Genomic DNA, 13,916 nt, shown 5'->3' on the forward strand with positions numbered 1-13,916 from the left:
GGTGAGTCGTAATTATTGCATTCATCGTGGGGGACTGGTATGTACCGGTACTATACCTTGATCATTTTAATTACCCCTTTCCTCTCTCTACCCTCTCTCCTTGTCCCCAGATCTTCTTCACATCACAAATTCTACCTCCGTTTCCTACCAACCCTCTTTTATTTTTCTCCTTAAAATATTTGTATGTTACGGTTTCTCATATAAGAGAAATCATGAGACTGGCTATGGTGGCGCACGCCTGTAACCCAGCACTTGAGAGGCTGAGGCAGGAGGGTCAGGATGAGTTTGAGGCCAGACTGGACTACGGTCTGGGGCAGGGGTAGGAAGGGAGCAATCCTGTTATTTTTATCTTTTTGTGTCTGATTTATTTCACTTAACACTATGGTCTCTAGATTCATTCATTTTCTTACGAATGATTACGTAAGAAAGAAAGATTTATTTCTTTATGATTAAGTAGTGCTCCACTGTATATACCACATTTTCACTATCCATTCATCTGTTGATGGGCATCTAGGCCATTTCCATAATTCAGCTCTTGTGAATTTTGCTGCTATAAACATTTTGCTGCTATAATTTGCTGCATATATCACTGTAATCTGATGACCCTAACTCTTTTTGGAAGATACCTAGAAAAGGAGTAGCTTCATCAAATAGAATTCCTATTCTTAGTCTTTTGAGTAAACTATTTTTGAATGAAATTCAGCCAAGGTAGACCCTACTCACCGTGGGCCTGCACAGGTGTTCCCTTTCAAAGGCTAAGACCCTTTTGCAGTGACCGGGCTTTTTTTATCTTCCTGGTGTTGAAGTCACATAGGGTTTTGATTCTGCCCTTGGCTAATGGTACTCCCTTTATTTCTATCCCTAAACATGATGAAAGAGGAAAATGAAAGAGATCTTCATTTTCATTTCAAAGACTAAGATAAAAATGTTGAGGGGTCAGCACCAGGAACAGAGATCTGTAACTATCAGGGTGGCATGAATCTAAAATAACCCACAATCATTTATGCATAATCCGTGGGTCACACTGTGAATTCTATTCCCAATGCTACACTCTATCTTAGTGTGTGACAAACCATACTGCACTGTAAACCACACAACGTCACGTACGACCTACCCAGCCTACTCTCATTTCACCATCTGAAGTAGAGGGAATGGAGATTTGATCAAATATACACACGCATTCCTCCAGTATTGTTCACTAATTATTCAGAATTTTTTCTTTGCAACTCCATTTCATAATTTTACTATGAATCTTAAACTTCTTAAAATTTTACAACTATAAAAATCTTTTTATTTCATTAAAAATTTTCTTAGTATATATTTGCCATACATAGAGCTCACATTCATTCATCACAGGGAATTTGTACCTGTACATAATATATCTGAATTATTCATTTTTTTCCCGTTTCTCTCCTTCCAGCCCTTCTTCCCCTCCCCACTTAGAGAAGCTTTGTTTCCATTTTTTCCTTCCATTCTTTGTTTTGTTAATCCCTTTTGTCTCCCTCTCTTTCCCCTCACTCTTCCCTTATTCCCTTTCCTATGAGAGCATGTTTTTTCTACTTTCCAATACCTATCTTCCATTTTTGTTCCTTGCTTAGCCTTAGGGTTTCTCACACAAGAGAAACAATGTAATATTTAAACATGTGCATCTTATTAATTTCTTTTAAAATTATGATCTCCAGATGAATCCACTTATCTATAAATTACTGAAGTTTATCCTTGTTTATGGCAGAGTAGCATTCCTTTCTATATAAATACCACATTTTCTTTATTCATTTATCTGTTTAGGAGGAACTATAAAAATCTCTCAGTACTTCTGAAAAGCAATAGCATTGATTATAAAAACATTTTATTGTAAAAAGAGAATCTTTCACGAAGTTGTATTAGATTTCCATAATAATTAACAGTTGGTTCAATTATAAAAATTACATTTATAAGCAAATATTAGCAACATGTTTCTCTTTGTGTAAAGAATACCTGTGCTTTGCAAAAATCCTTTGTAAAACATTAAGATAAGCCACAAATTGGGAGGGGATATTTGAAGCATATGCAACCAGCAAAAGATGGATGTCCGGAGTAAGTAAAGAATCCCAACAAATCAATAAGAAAAAGACAACCCAATAGACAAATGGGCATAAGATATGAATATTCATTTCCCAAGAGACGAAACATGGAGAAGAAACACAAGGAGAGATGCTCAATCTTATCAGTAATCAGGGAAACAAATTAAGACTACAAGGACCAGCTGTTTACTTCCACTAGACAGATACAAATAAGAAGCTTGCCAATACCAATGGTTACCAAGGATATATAGCGAGAGGAACTTTCTCGCAGTGCTGGTGAGATTCTCAATTGGAACAACCTTGGAAAATAATTGAGCGTTTCTTAGTTACTTTTCTTGTTCCTGAAATAAAATATCTGTCCTGAAGTTAAGGGAGAGAAGGTTTATGTCAGCTCACAGTTCAGAAAGGTTTCAGTTCATAGTCGGCTGGCTCCAAGGCAGGGTGACTTAGCAGAGGAGAAACAGTTCATGGCAGGAAGAAGGCAGCAGGGGAGTGAGGTCGGAAAGCAGCAGCAGCAGCAGCCTTGTTTCTAACACAGATCCAGCGTGGGGTACCCTTAATCCCAGCATCATACACCTACATCCAGCCCCCTTCAGAAAGTCCCATCTGGCCTCATGAGGCTCTGGGTAGCTGGGGATGGACATCTAGACACAGGCTATAGCAGACATACTTGAGTTTGTGTATTCTCTACCCCCAAAATTCCACTCCTAGAAATATAAGCTGGAGATGTTCTCGCACACTTTATGAGGAGACGCTCCCAGGAACATTTATGACATCCTTTTTTTTTTTTTGAAAACAAACAGGGAAAGAACATCAAATATCCATTGAGAGAAGATCTCTGAATAAATGGTAGAAGGCCAACATGTCATACAACAATGAAAGTGAACAGAATTCAACTGCTTTTGTAGGGCTAAAAAAGACAAGTTGCAGAAGACAAGCTATGCATAACACTTTTTAAATGTTTTATTTAGATGTGGTTAACACACAAAATGGTACATATTTAAAGCATAGGTTTTGGTGAGTGTTTGCATAAATATGTGTGTGTGTGTGTGTGTGTGTGTGTGTGTGTGTGTGTGTGTGTGTGAAATCATCACCACATTCAAAATAGTAAGTATTTTCATTGCCCCCAAATTCTCTCATAATCCTTTGAAACCTATTCTTTCTTCCAACCCATTTCTGAACAATCACTAACCTTTTTTCTATAATGTTACATTGCATTTCTAGGATTTTATATAAATTAAATCATACAACGCACTCTGTTTTGACTGGCTTCTTTCACACTGAATAATGATTTTTGAGTTTTATCCATGTTGTGGCAAGTATCAGCAAGTGTCAAAGATAGCTCTACTGTTCAGGAACCCTCATTATCTTTCCATCAATTTAAATAACATTTATTTACTCAGCAGTTAGGTACTGGTCTGTGGACATAGTCTTTAGGATGGAAGGAAAGTTAAAAGATGCTCTAATAGTAGGACCTGATGGATAAGACAAAGAGCAAACAATCTCAGTCTCTCTGTGTCTGCTCCCTGTCTGTCTGTCTGTCTGTCTGTCTGTCTCTCTCTCTCTCTTTTATCTTTCTTTTTCTCTCTTCTCTCTTCCTTCTACATGACCGTTAAGGCTGATATGTCAACTCCATTGGATTAGAAATGCCTAATAGATTAGTAAAGAACTCTCCTTGGTGTGTGTCTGGGTGACTCGTGGCATCATGATCTTGGGTGCTGTATTTGGTCCCTCACCTATTCCTCTCTGGAACCTATTCCTCTCCTGCCTCAGCTACTCAGCCACTAGGAACTAAGCAGTTTGGCTCTACCATGCTCCTTTGCCATGACATTTCTCCCTTGGAATCAGATAACCATGAACCAAATCCTCTTTAACCATGAACCAATTTAAACCTCTACATTAACTTGTAGGAGTTGGCTATTATGTCTTAGCAATGGGAAAAATGATTAATACATCCCATCCTGTGTGGACACAAAAAGCTGATCAGGCTAGAAATCTGTTTTCAGACTTCTAGTCTCCATAAAGAACTGTGAGAAGTAAATTCAGTTGTTGGAGCCCTAGTCCAGTGATGGCGAACCTTCAGAGATCAAGTGCCAAAACTGCAGTCCCGAACTTAGTTCTTTATCACACAGTGCCAACACTGCAACTAAACCTGAATACTATGGTTTTAGTTTAGAAAAAACAACTGTCATGCAATCCTCAGCTGCTAGGGTAACCTGGCTTGCATGCCAACAGAGAGGGCTCTGTGTACCTACAGCGGCACACATTCCACAGGTTTGCCATGACTGTGATATTTTGTTACGCAGCCTGAGCTTACTAAGACAGACCCCCAATCAGCGAGGAATCAAGGTAGCCTGCTTTCAGCTTGTCTCATAGACACCAGTGTGAGCAACAGGAAAGGTCTTATAGCCCAGGTACACTTGCTTCCTGCTAGTGAGGCTTAATCATTAGCTTACATAATTACTCACAGGTAGAGCTTCATGTCAACTCCTCCTGTGCCCTTCTCTTGCCACTCCGAAGAAAGAATGTGTAGCAAGACAGACTTTAACTTGAACAGCAGGTAGGCCTTTATCTCTCTGATTCTCTTTCTTCGATCAAAGCAGCAGAATCTTGCCTTTGTGTGCCTTACCCAGTGAGGCAGGAAGAGAAGGGAACATAGAAACCAGAAGCCCTCTCCACAGTGACACAGAGGAAGATTTGTGCATATTTTCTGGGGTCTAGAAAAGTGAAATAGTGGCATGTTCTATAAATGAAGAATCCAGCAAAAAAGGGGGAGGCTCTAGGAGGGAGGGAGAGAGAGAAAGAGTACAGGCCTAGAAAGCTTCCCTGCCTGCCTCCCTGTTCTGTTCCTCTTTAAACTCTCCCTGCCGCCCAGAGCTGCCACCCCTCCAGCCGTAGGTGCCTACCTGCCACACATTCTTAGCAACTTGCCCTTCCCTCCTGGGCCTGAGCAATCAATGAGCAGAGGACAGAGGTGTCATCACCCGCTGTATTTGTGTTTCGAATCTGCAGGTCCCCCTGAGCCCCGCCTGTCCTTAGATTTAAGCAAGTCCTTGTCTTTGAATGTCCTCTCATGCTAAAAAGTGATGGTGATAATTGACTAATAATGATCATGTATTGATTGCTTTCTATTTACCAGTCACTGTGCTAAGCACTCTGCCAGCACCACTTCATTCGAGTCTCACGACAGCCCTGTTATGTGTGTAATATTATCTTCATCTCCATTTCAGGAGTGATGAGAGTGAACCTTACAAGGGATTCCTAAAACTGGCCAAGCTACTACCCAATGGTGGGCAGTGGGGACCCTCCAGATGGGCTGGGAATTTACTCCCACATGTCAGGATTTTACTTAATTCTAATGGGAAAATGAAGCAAAAATCGTTTTAGGATTTTATCTTTATGTGCAGCAAATGGCTTCTTCCTAGCAATCCTGTAATTGTGTGACTAAAGATAATCACACTTTGGTTCACATAAAATAAAATTTCATAAAAGTAGCTCATTTACTGGAGTACATCACACACTCCGATATTTGAGAGGTGGAAGTTGAGGATGCTGTGTTAGCGCCTCTGTCCCCAAGCACACACACACTTGATAAACCCACAGTTTTCCCAACTCTTCATTACCAGATGTCATTACCTGCGCCTTGAATTGACAAGTCGTTTCTATCACTGTATTCTTGCTCTTGAGTGATGGCTTGCTGTTATTGTAGCTTTACCACTATTTATGTAATTTGTTGTGGTTTTCTGTATAATCCTATTGTGAGTGGTGAGGCATATTGAATAGTTTGGTCTGTTATTTTCTAAGAATGAAATTGAAGAAATACATAGATTAGGCTAAAACCACATAAACCTGCCCATATTTAACCACTTTTTACCTTAGGTTAAACCATACAAATCTGACTATCTCCAACTATTGTTAAACCATAAAAATGCCAGTTTTGTGCGGTTCAATTTATTAGTTCAAATGTAAATTACTACTATCTTGTCTGGAAGGCAATTGTTTGTGCAATTCCCTCCAAGTAAGTGTGTGCAGTGACACTTAATTGGTGATATTCTGGCTTTGAATTTGTGCTATCTAAATAATTTGCTACATAGAATTATCAGGTAACTGCAAGATAATTGCTGTGTTATTTTAAGTTTGCATATTTTTTTCCAGCATTCAAACTCTTGATTGTAAGCTCACATTCTTCCCTTACAAATCCTTGGTCTATATCCTCCTCTTGTGCTGTGTTCCCTGTGGTGCAGCAATGGGTGGGACACGCAGACCTCGAGGTCTTTTGTGTCACCTAAGCAGATGCTGGATGAAGAAATAGCACTTTTGAAAAAGCTTCTTCACCCAGCATCTGCTTAGATAATTAGACATGAATTTACTGAATGCCTACTGTATTCCAGCCACTCTACTTCATCTGTTAGGTTAAATCTTATTTTATACTGCAACGAACCCTATGAGGTTGGAATGATCATTCCATACAGGTAAAGAAACGAGTTCGTGGTCTTAGATGCTAGCTCACTGTTGCAGAACCAGTATGTAAGTGGTAAAAACAAAAGCACACTCATGTGCCTGTTTACCATACTCCTTTTCTTGCCTAGCCTCTTCTTCCCCTTCCTCCCAAATTTAATTCATCCTATTGGTTCTACCTATAAAATTTGTCTCCCCTCCCCCATTGTTACTTTTTCTGCTCTATTCCTATCTTTCCTGTGGGCAAATGCGGGAGTCTCATAGGCTCCCCTCTGTTTCTATTCTCCACCCTTCCTCTCCATCCTGCAGCCCCATCTTGCTCTCTGGAGCACTATTATTTATAGATCTGATGATGCTCTAACTCTTCCATCAACCTGCAGTGCTTATAGGATATAAAACATTTCACACAAGTCTAATCTGCCTTTCTGGCCATCTCTTCCAACACTTGCAAATCCTACCAAACCCTCTGGTCACACTCCTTTCTCTCCACACCCATGACCTTGCCAACCCCATTCTCCACCTGGCAAATTTTCAGGCCCAATTCAATATCACTACCTCTGGAAGAGTCGTCCTAGACTGTTCATACAGCATGTAAGTCCTCCTATTTATTATGTCCACAGGATTCTGTACACATTTTTAATTGAAAAATTTCTGTGGAACATTATCTGCTGGTTTAAATGTCTAACGCATCTTTACTATATGGATAACAAGCCCCTGAGGGATAAGGATCATTCTGTATTTGTCTTTGGATTGCCAGTGTTTAGAAGACTGCCTGGCACAAGTTAAGTGCTCACTAAGTGTGCACTAAATATACAAATTCCCTCACAGCTCTTGGTACACATAAAAGCACACCAAGAAACTGCTCAGGCCAGCAGGTTGAACACTGATCTGAAGTAGGGATTATTTCAGGATCATCCGTCCACTGGCTGTGTCACCAGGCACAGCAAGGGTGTGGGTCTCTGTTTCCCCACTTATAAAATCTGGGAACAACAGTATATACTTTTGGGACTTGCATCTGATGATGCCAGAGCTTGACTACTTGCCCCTAAAAGTACATCTTTTTCTCACCAGAAGGAAAAGACCTCAGAAGTCTTCTAAGAAGTGATGGCCCATAATCCAGACCTTCTGCCAGAGACCTCCATCACCAAGTTCAAGGATCAGGACTTTAACTCTTTGCGCAACCATTGCCTAAGCAAGAGAAAGTGGTTTATGGATGAGACATTCCCTGCTGAAGCTTCTTCCATAGGCCAGAAACTACTTCAAGGAAAAAATCTTTCCAACCTGAAATGGATGCGGCCACAGGTGAGTGAGCTCCCTGGAGCACAGTCAGCTATGGGGCCCATGGAACAGCCCGCCATGACACCATGACACCTGCAAGTGAAAGGAAGATAGATCTGAGACAGTTTTCAGAGATGGTCCAGACCAAACTAGAGGAAGAATGAAATCAATCCAGTCCATTTGCTATAATATTGTATCTTCTCAGTGGGATGCGAAGCCTTGTGCCAGAAGAAGGATCTGGATCCTTGGGCTCCAACCCAGTCCTCACACTGAGCTTGCCACTAGATTAAACTGCTTCTGTTCTCTCATAGAAAAAATGGGAAGCCAAAGATGTGAGGATCGTAATAGCTGATCTTTAGGGTCTCTCCCCCTCCATAATTGAGCCCATCTATCAGCATGTCGACATTTATTCTCTCCAGGTGTCTGTGTCTTTATATTCTCCTTTCCTATTAGAATTTACTCAAAGGAAATATATCATGTCAGTCATTTATACTATAGGATGAATTTAAATAATTGCCTCATCTTTCTCTTTTATATTCACACTCTCCATCTTGTAAAGGCTTGATCACCCATAAAAGAATTTTAGACTGTAAAATTAGGAAGATATTGCAAGGCTGTATTCAGAGCACTGACTCCCCTGCATCTATGAACAGCTGCTAACCGCACCTTGTAGCAAAAGAAGTGTCTTTCAATATCCATGGCATGGCAGACAGGAAGAAGCAGGTAACAAGCAGCAAACCTGGCTGTCTTTTGTTCCATGCAGGCTGGAAGCCTTTTGGATGGTGCCACTTACACCCAGAGTGGGCTTCTGTTTTCAGTAAATCCATTCAACCACACCTAGAACTATACTAATTCCAATCAGTGTATTTAGTATCACACACCCTTAATTCCAGTATCACAAACTCCAGATCCAGCAAGCTCTGAAAAGCCCTACCTATGAGTACATGAGAATTTGGACAGACATTGGATTTAAGGTATAACATTCTTCTCCTGACCCCAAAGAGACTCAAACATATCTCTTTATGTAAAAGTCATTTAATCTACCTGTAAGAGTTGCTAAAATCCAGCAGTTTCAGCATTGCTGAAAAGTGTAAGTCCAAAGTCTTCTCTGAGATCTAAGACCAATGCTTCACTTTGAGCCCCTGCACCAATGAAAGAAAGTTAAACACTTCCAACAAACAATAGCACAAGATAAACATTTTCAGTCCAAAAGGTACAAATAGGAAAATAGAAGCCAGTGGGACCAAAGCAAGTCCAAAATCTAATATGGTAAACATTAAGTCTGCAGTTTTACCCAGGGAAATCTGTGACAAGTTGTGCACTTCAAAAGACATGGGTGGTCCCAGCCCTATAACACCACTGGTGGTTGCAGCTCTCATGGTTTATCTCTTGGGCTGGCTTTGCTCATTCCTTGCAGCTTTCCTCAGACAAGTCACATTCCTGGTTTTTCCAACCTTCGAGGATTAAATGGACTTTTGGCTTCACTCTCACAGAATCACACACAACCATCTCAAGGACACACTGCCTGGCCTCCCAGACCTTCTTCTGAAATATGAGGGAAGCATTCCTGACCCCACAACTCTTGCACTATGAAAGCAGTTAAAATAACACTGTATGGACAATGCTAAGATTTTCCTTCTCTTTTGTTTTTAGGGGTTGAGTACCTGAATTATTGAATACTATGAACCCAATTGGGAACAAGTTTCCTGGGCTGCCACCATTCTGAAACAGTGCTCTGGGGCTGTCTTCTCAAAACAAAGTATTTCACCTTTGCAATGTTGAGGCTGCAAATAATAGAGTCCTGGTGGTTCTTATGATGTCCTCAAGCCATATTTTCTATTATCTTGTTCCTTTTCAGCAACAAAATTATCCCCCACTCCAACTTTGTAGCCCAAAACTTTATCAGAGTTTCCTTTCTGGCCAAACTCAAAATATTTTAAATCATTCTTCCGGGCTTTTTTCTCTTGATTCTCAACATAAATTTGGCTAAAAAGCTCCCAGCAGTAACCATTTCCACTGCCTCAAACTGCCTCAGACTGTCTTAAAACTTCCTTGGCCACATTAATTAGTTCACCATACTTCATCTCAGTCTCAGACAAAGTCTTTGGACATGAGCAAAATGCAAACAAATTTTTCTGCCAAAGTATAACATACATGGCCTGGAATCTAACAGCCAATGAAGTCCTTGTTCCTAACTGAAAACTCCCAAACCTGGTCTTTCCTGGTAGCATTTCTATCAGCATTCTGGTCTTCTAAGCACTGAACAGAATCCCCCAACAAGTTTGATTTACAACACTCCAGAACTGCTTCTTCCCAATTCTCAACCTTTTCAAATTCTTCCCACAAGCCAGTTACAAAGGCTTGTGAACCACATAGCTAGGAAGTATCACAGCAATTACCTCACTTAATTTTCTCATTACTTACTTTTCTTATTGCCTGATGGAAATACCAGACACCTATAACTTAAAGGAGGAAAGCTTACAGTTTGTAGAGGCTTCAGTCTATAGCTGCCTCACTCTAAGCAGGGTGGCATGGCAGAGGAGATTCCCAGAGGAGAAACTGTTCATGGTGTGGCAGGCAAGGGGCAGCAAGCAGTAAGCCTGCCTTTCCCTTTGTCCCATCTGGGATAGATGCCTCTTAGGTGGTGCCACCTTCACCCAGAGTGCAGCTTCTGTCTTCTAGTCAGCCATACCCAGAACTATGCAAATTCTAATCAGTGCGCAAATTTAGTTCTGTGCTCCCTTAATTCCAGTACCACTGACTCCAGATCCAGCAAGCTCTGAAAAGCCCTCTCTATAAGTACATGAAGCTTTGGGGACACATCTAGGTATGTGCCAAAACCAGGAGCCTTGCTGGTTTTTCTAGAACTATGCCAATTTTACAGCATGAAACTCCATGGGAAATTTTTCAGCAACTTCAAAATTCTCATAAGCTCATCAAGATTGCTGCTGATTCAAAGGAACCAGATAAGGACCACATTGAGGATTCAGGTCCAAAACCTCTTATTCATGTCTCCAAAACCTGCTAGAACATAAAACAAGAGAAAACAGTACCAAATTTGGCAAGCAAATGACAGTTTTATCAGCACAGTTACTGAGACTAATAAAATGCCCAGCTTCCTACTGAGCACTTTTTCATTAAGACCAGGTCAAGATACTTAGCAAAGGTATTTTCTGATAATGACAAGTAAGAGGCTGTGATATCCCAACAGGATCTGTCTGGTTCATGGATAATGAATATCCTCTGCCCTTGGGAAGGAAGAATCATGACATCAAGCTCTGGAGGTGGCACCACTTTCCTTGGTTGAGTCAGATTTATATTTTGGGGAAGGAAAGGGTTAGTCAAGATCAGGTAGAGTCTGACATGCTGCTTACAGAAAACATGAGCATTTCCTCCTCCTTTGACCGCTTCATCAGCCATCAGTAGTAAGTTACCAATAACAAATGCTTCTTTTGGCTTTTATCTCCTAAGAAGTGTTGAGGAGACAGAGAAGTCTATTTAAAAATCCATTTTTTCTCTTTGTTATTTTCAAAAGCTGAGATTCTTTTGGAAAGTGGTGGAGTTATTTTCTTCTTCTTTTCACAAGGTGCTGAGGAATAGATGCGAGACCATATTTATAGTCTCGAGGAATTTATAACATTTCTATTTAGAAAGGGTGAGAGTTTCTTATTATCTAATTGTAGTCATCCCCGTTTGGTAGATTCAACTTGTGATATCTTGTGGGAGTAAGGAGAAACTGAGGCAAACAGAAGTGAAGTGACTCATGCGCAGTCACACTAGGAACCAAAAGCAGAGGCAGCTAGTGGCCTTGGGGGCTTTTCCCATTGCTCTCCTCATCCAAAAACTTAACTAAAATTCCCATGTTGTTTTTTATTCTAGCACTTCCTTTAAAACATTGTGTTTCTATTTACTGCTTTACACAGTTATCAGTACTTACATTTGTAGGTACTTTCCAAAGCTTGCTGTATATCAGTACTTAAATTTGTAGGTACTTTCCAGAGCTTACTGTATGTCTTCTCTTATTTTTTTGTTCTTTGTTTTCTAGTTTTATGGAGAAAAAATGAGGTTCAGACAGGCCGTATGATTTGCCCAAGGGGACATGGTTAGGGAAGGAAGGACCCCAGATGTAAACTAAGACTCCAGACCTCGAGTAGAGCATTTTGCCTTGCATGGACTTGACAGTCTAAGAGGAAATTCGTTAGGATTTAAATGAATAGGTGAATGAAAGAATAAATGGATGAATGAATGAATTAGTGAGTGAATGAACTATCTCCAATTGCCTGGCACAGGTCTCTAGCTTTTTGTACAATAGAGAAATCTTGAGTTGGTCTGTTTTCCATGTTGCATGGCAGAGGAAAAAGCCAGTTACTCATCTCTTCAATACTGTGGTATCCTTGAATTCAAAGCTTAAGCTGTGACTGCCAAGGACCTTCAAAAAAGAGATTCAGGCAGCTTGGTCCAGTCCCAGAAGCAGCAGCCAACACACACAGTACTGACCACAAGGCAGGCCTGGATGAAGGTTCTTTGATTCACTGAATCCTCACGGTATCTCTGTGATGAGGTCCTAATAGCAGTTCCACTTTGAGACGAGAAGCAGACACACAGAGTAGAATGAGCTCCCAGAGTCAACCAGCTAAACAGAGTAGAGCTGACATTGGAATGTTGGAGTCTGTCTCTAAGACCTAAATTCCTGCCACCACTCTACATTGGATCTTGGTTCATGAACTTAATTCTTCCCACAATTCTGGTTGGACATTGAATGGATGAGAACCAAATCAAGTTTCCCCATAAAGTCAACATTGAACCTAACCACTGAATTTGATTCAGTTCTCATCTCATTCAGTTTGTGACGAGAACTGTGCAAAGAAGTAAGCTCGGGAATCGAGGTCCCACTTGCCATCTCCTGTAAGGCTCCATCAGAAGTGTACATTGCATTCTGGGCTTTGCTTACTGGCAACAATATTTTGTGCATGAACAGAATCACCCACCTCACATATGCTGAGTCCTATTGCCACTTGTAGAAGGTTGCAGCTCACTACAGCCTTCTCGGTGTCTGTCCAGAAGTCTAGTTGTTGTACTTTGAACTTCAACTTGAAATCAATCTCTCTCAAAAGCAGATCTCTTCACTTATATTCTGCCCTTCTTTACATTTTTTGGTAAAAATAATAGAAATAAAAATAGCACCTGTGCCTCATACAATTATTTTAAGGAGTACAACAGTACGATACTTAGAACAGTATCTAGCACCTTGCAGGTGCTTACTAAAGAGTGGGTATTGGTTCTTGTGATTAACTACAGAGGTTGTTTTAGAGCACAAGCCTCAGTCCCTGGCATTTTGTAGCCTTCTTCATCCAGACAGCTCAGTTTCAGCCCTCAGCCAATTTTAGCAAATGCTTCCACGGGGACATATGGGTCAGAGGTAGCCACTAAGGGAACAAGACTCCAGGCACTGCATGCCATGGTTTTCCCAGACTTCCTAGACAGCCTAATAGAGAATTTTCTAGAATTTGGATGAATGAATGAATATATCCAAAGTGTTGGCAGGAACTGTGCAAAAGGCCTTTCTTCTCATGTTCTGAGTCCTGTTGCTACTTTTATAAGGTTGTAACTCCACAACTGTGCAGATGTCTGGTTGGTGCACCTTGAACTTCAACTGTAGAATGGCAGAGGAGGCACCAGGCCTTCTTAGGCCACCTCCACATTCTAACCTCTGGACAGTGGGGAAAATGCATCCTCCAGGAAACTGAACATAAATTAAATGAACATAGACAGTATACACTGAGTCGTCATCTCAGTTTGGCAGATTGAGATACGGGTACCAAAGAATTAGAGCCATGAGAAACATCTTTCTCTGCCTGGTGCAGAAACATTATTTTGTATTTCCCTCTCCCCAGCCCTCTCTCTTGTCCTCTATTTTTTCTCCCCCTCCTGCTTTCACTCTCTCCATCTCTCTATCCTCCTTCTCTTTTCCTCTTTCTCTTCCTTTACTTATCTTTCCATTGTTCTGGTCTTCTTTTTCCTCTGACAATTAACCTAATCCACCTTTGAAACAGAAGCTAGTTGACATCCTTCTTTTCCCTGGGCCCCTTGGTTTAATCTCTCCCTAGAACCCCCATG

The 13,916-nt window shown here is 40.8% G+C and overlaps 1 protein-coding gene across 12 annotated transcripts in view; it reads left to right on the forward strand.

Annotated features, from left to right (window-relative positions):
• Positions 1–13,916, forward strand: part of Capn13 (calpain 13) — an 80,986-nt gene that overhangs the window by 9,221 nt on the left and 57,849 nt on the right. For 11 of the 12 annotated variants that reach the window (XR_010040907.1, XR_010040908.1, XR_010040910.1 and 8 more), the window contains one exon: positions 7,593–7,823. Coding sequence is in view for 7 of the 12 variants with exons in the window: in XM_063230285.1 (XP_063086355.1) it covers positions 7,626–7,823 (198 nt within the window). In the remaining 5 variants the exon portion in view is untranslated. Of the gene's footprint in view, positions 1–4,539; positions 4,624–7,592; positions 7,824–13,916 lie in introns of those variants that run through there. The other variant, XM_063230293.1, reaches the window with a different exon arrangement.

This window comes from Cavia porcellus, unplaced genomic scaffold, assembly GCF_034190915.1.
Source record: "Cavia porcellus strain 051 isolate PalLab524CR breed Dunkin Hartley unplaced genomic scaffold, mCavPor4.1 scaffold_1, whole genome shotgun sequence".
Classification (NCBI taxonomy): domain Eukaryota; kingdom Metazoa; phylum Chordata; class Mammalia; order Rodentia; family Caviidae; genus Cavia; species Cavia porcellus.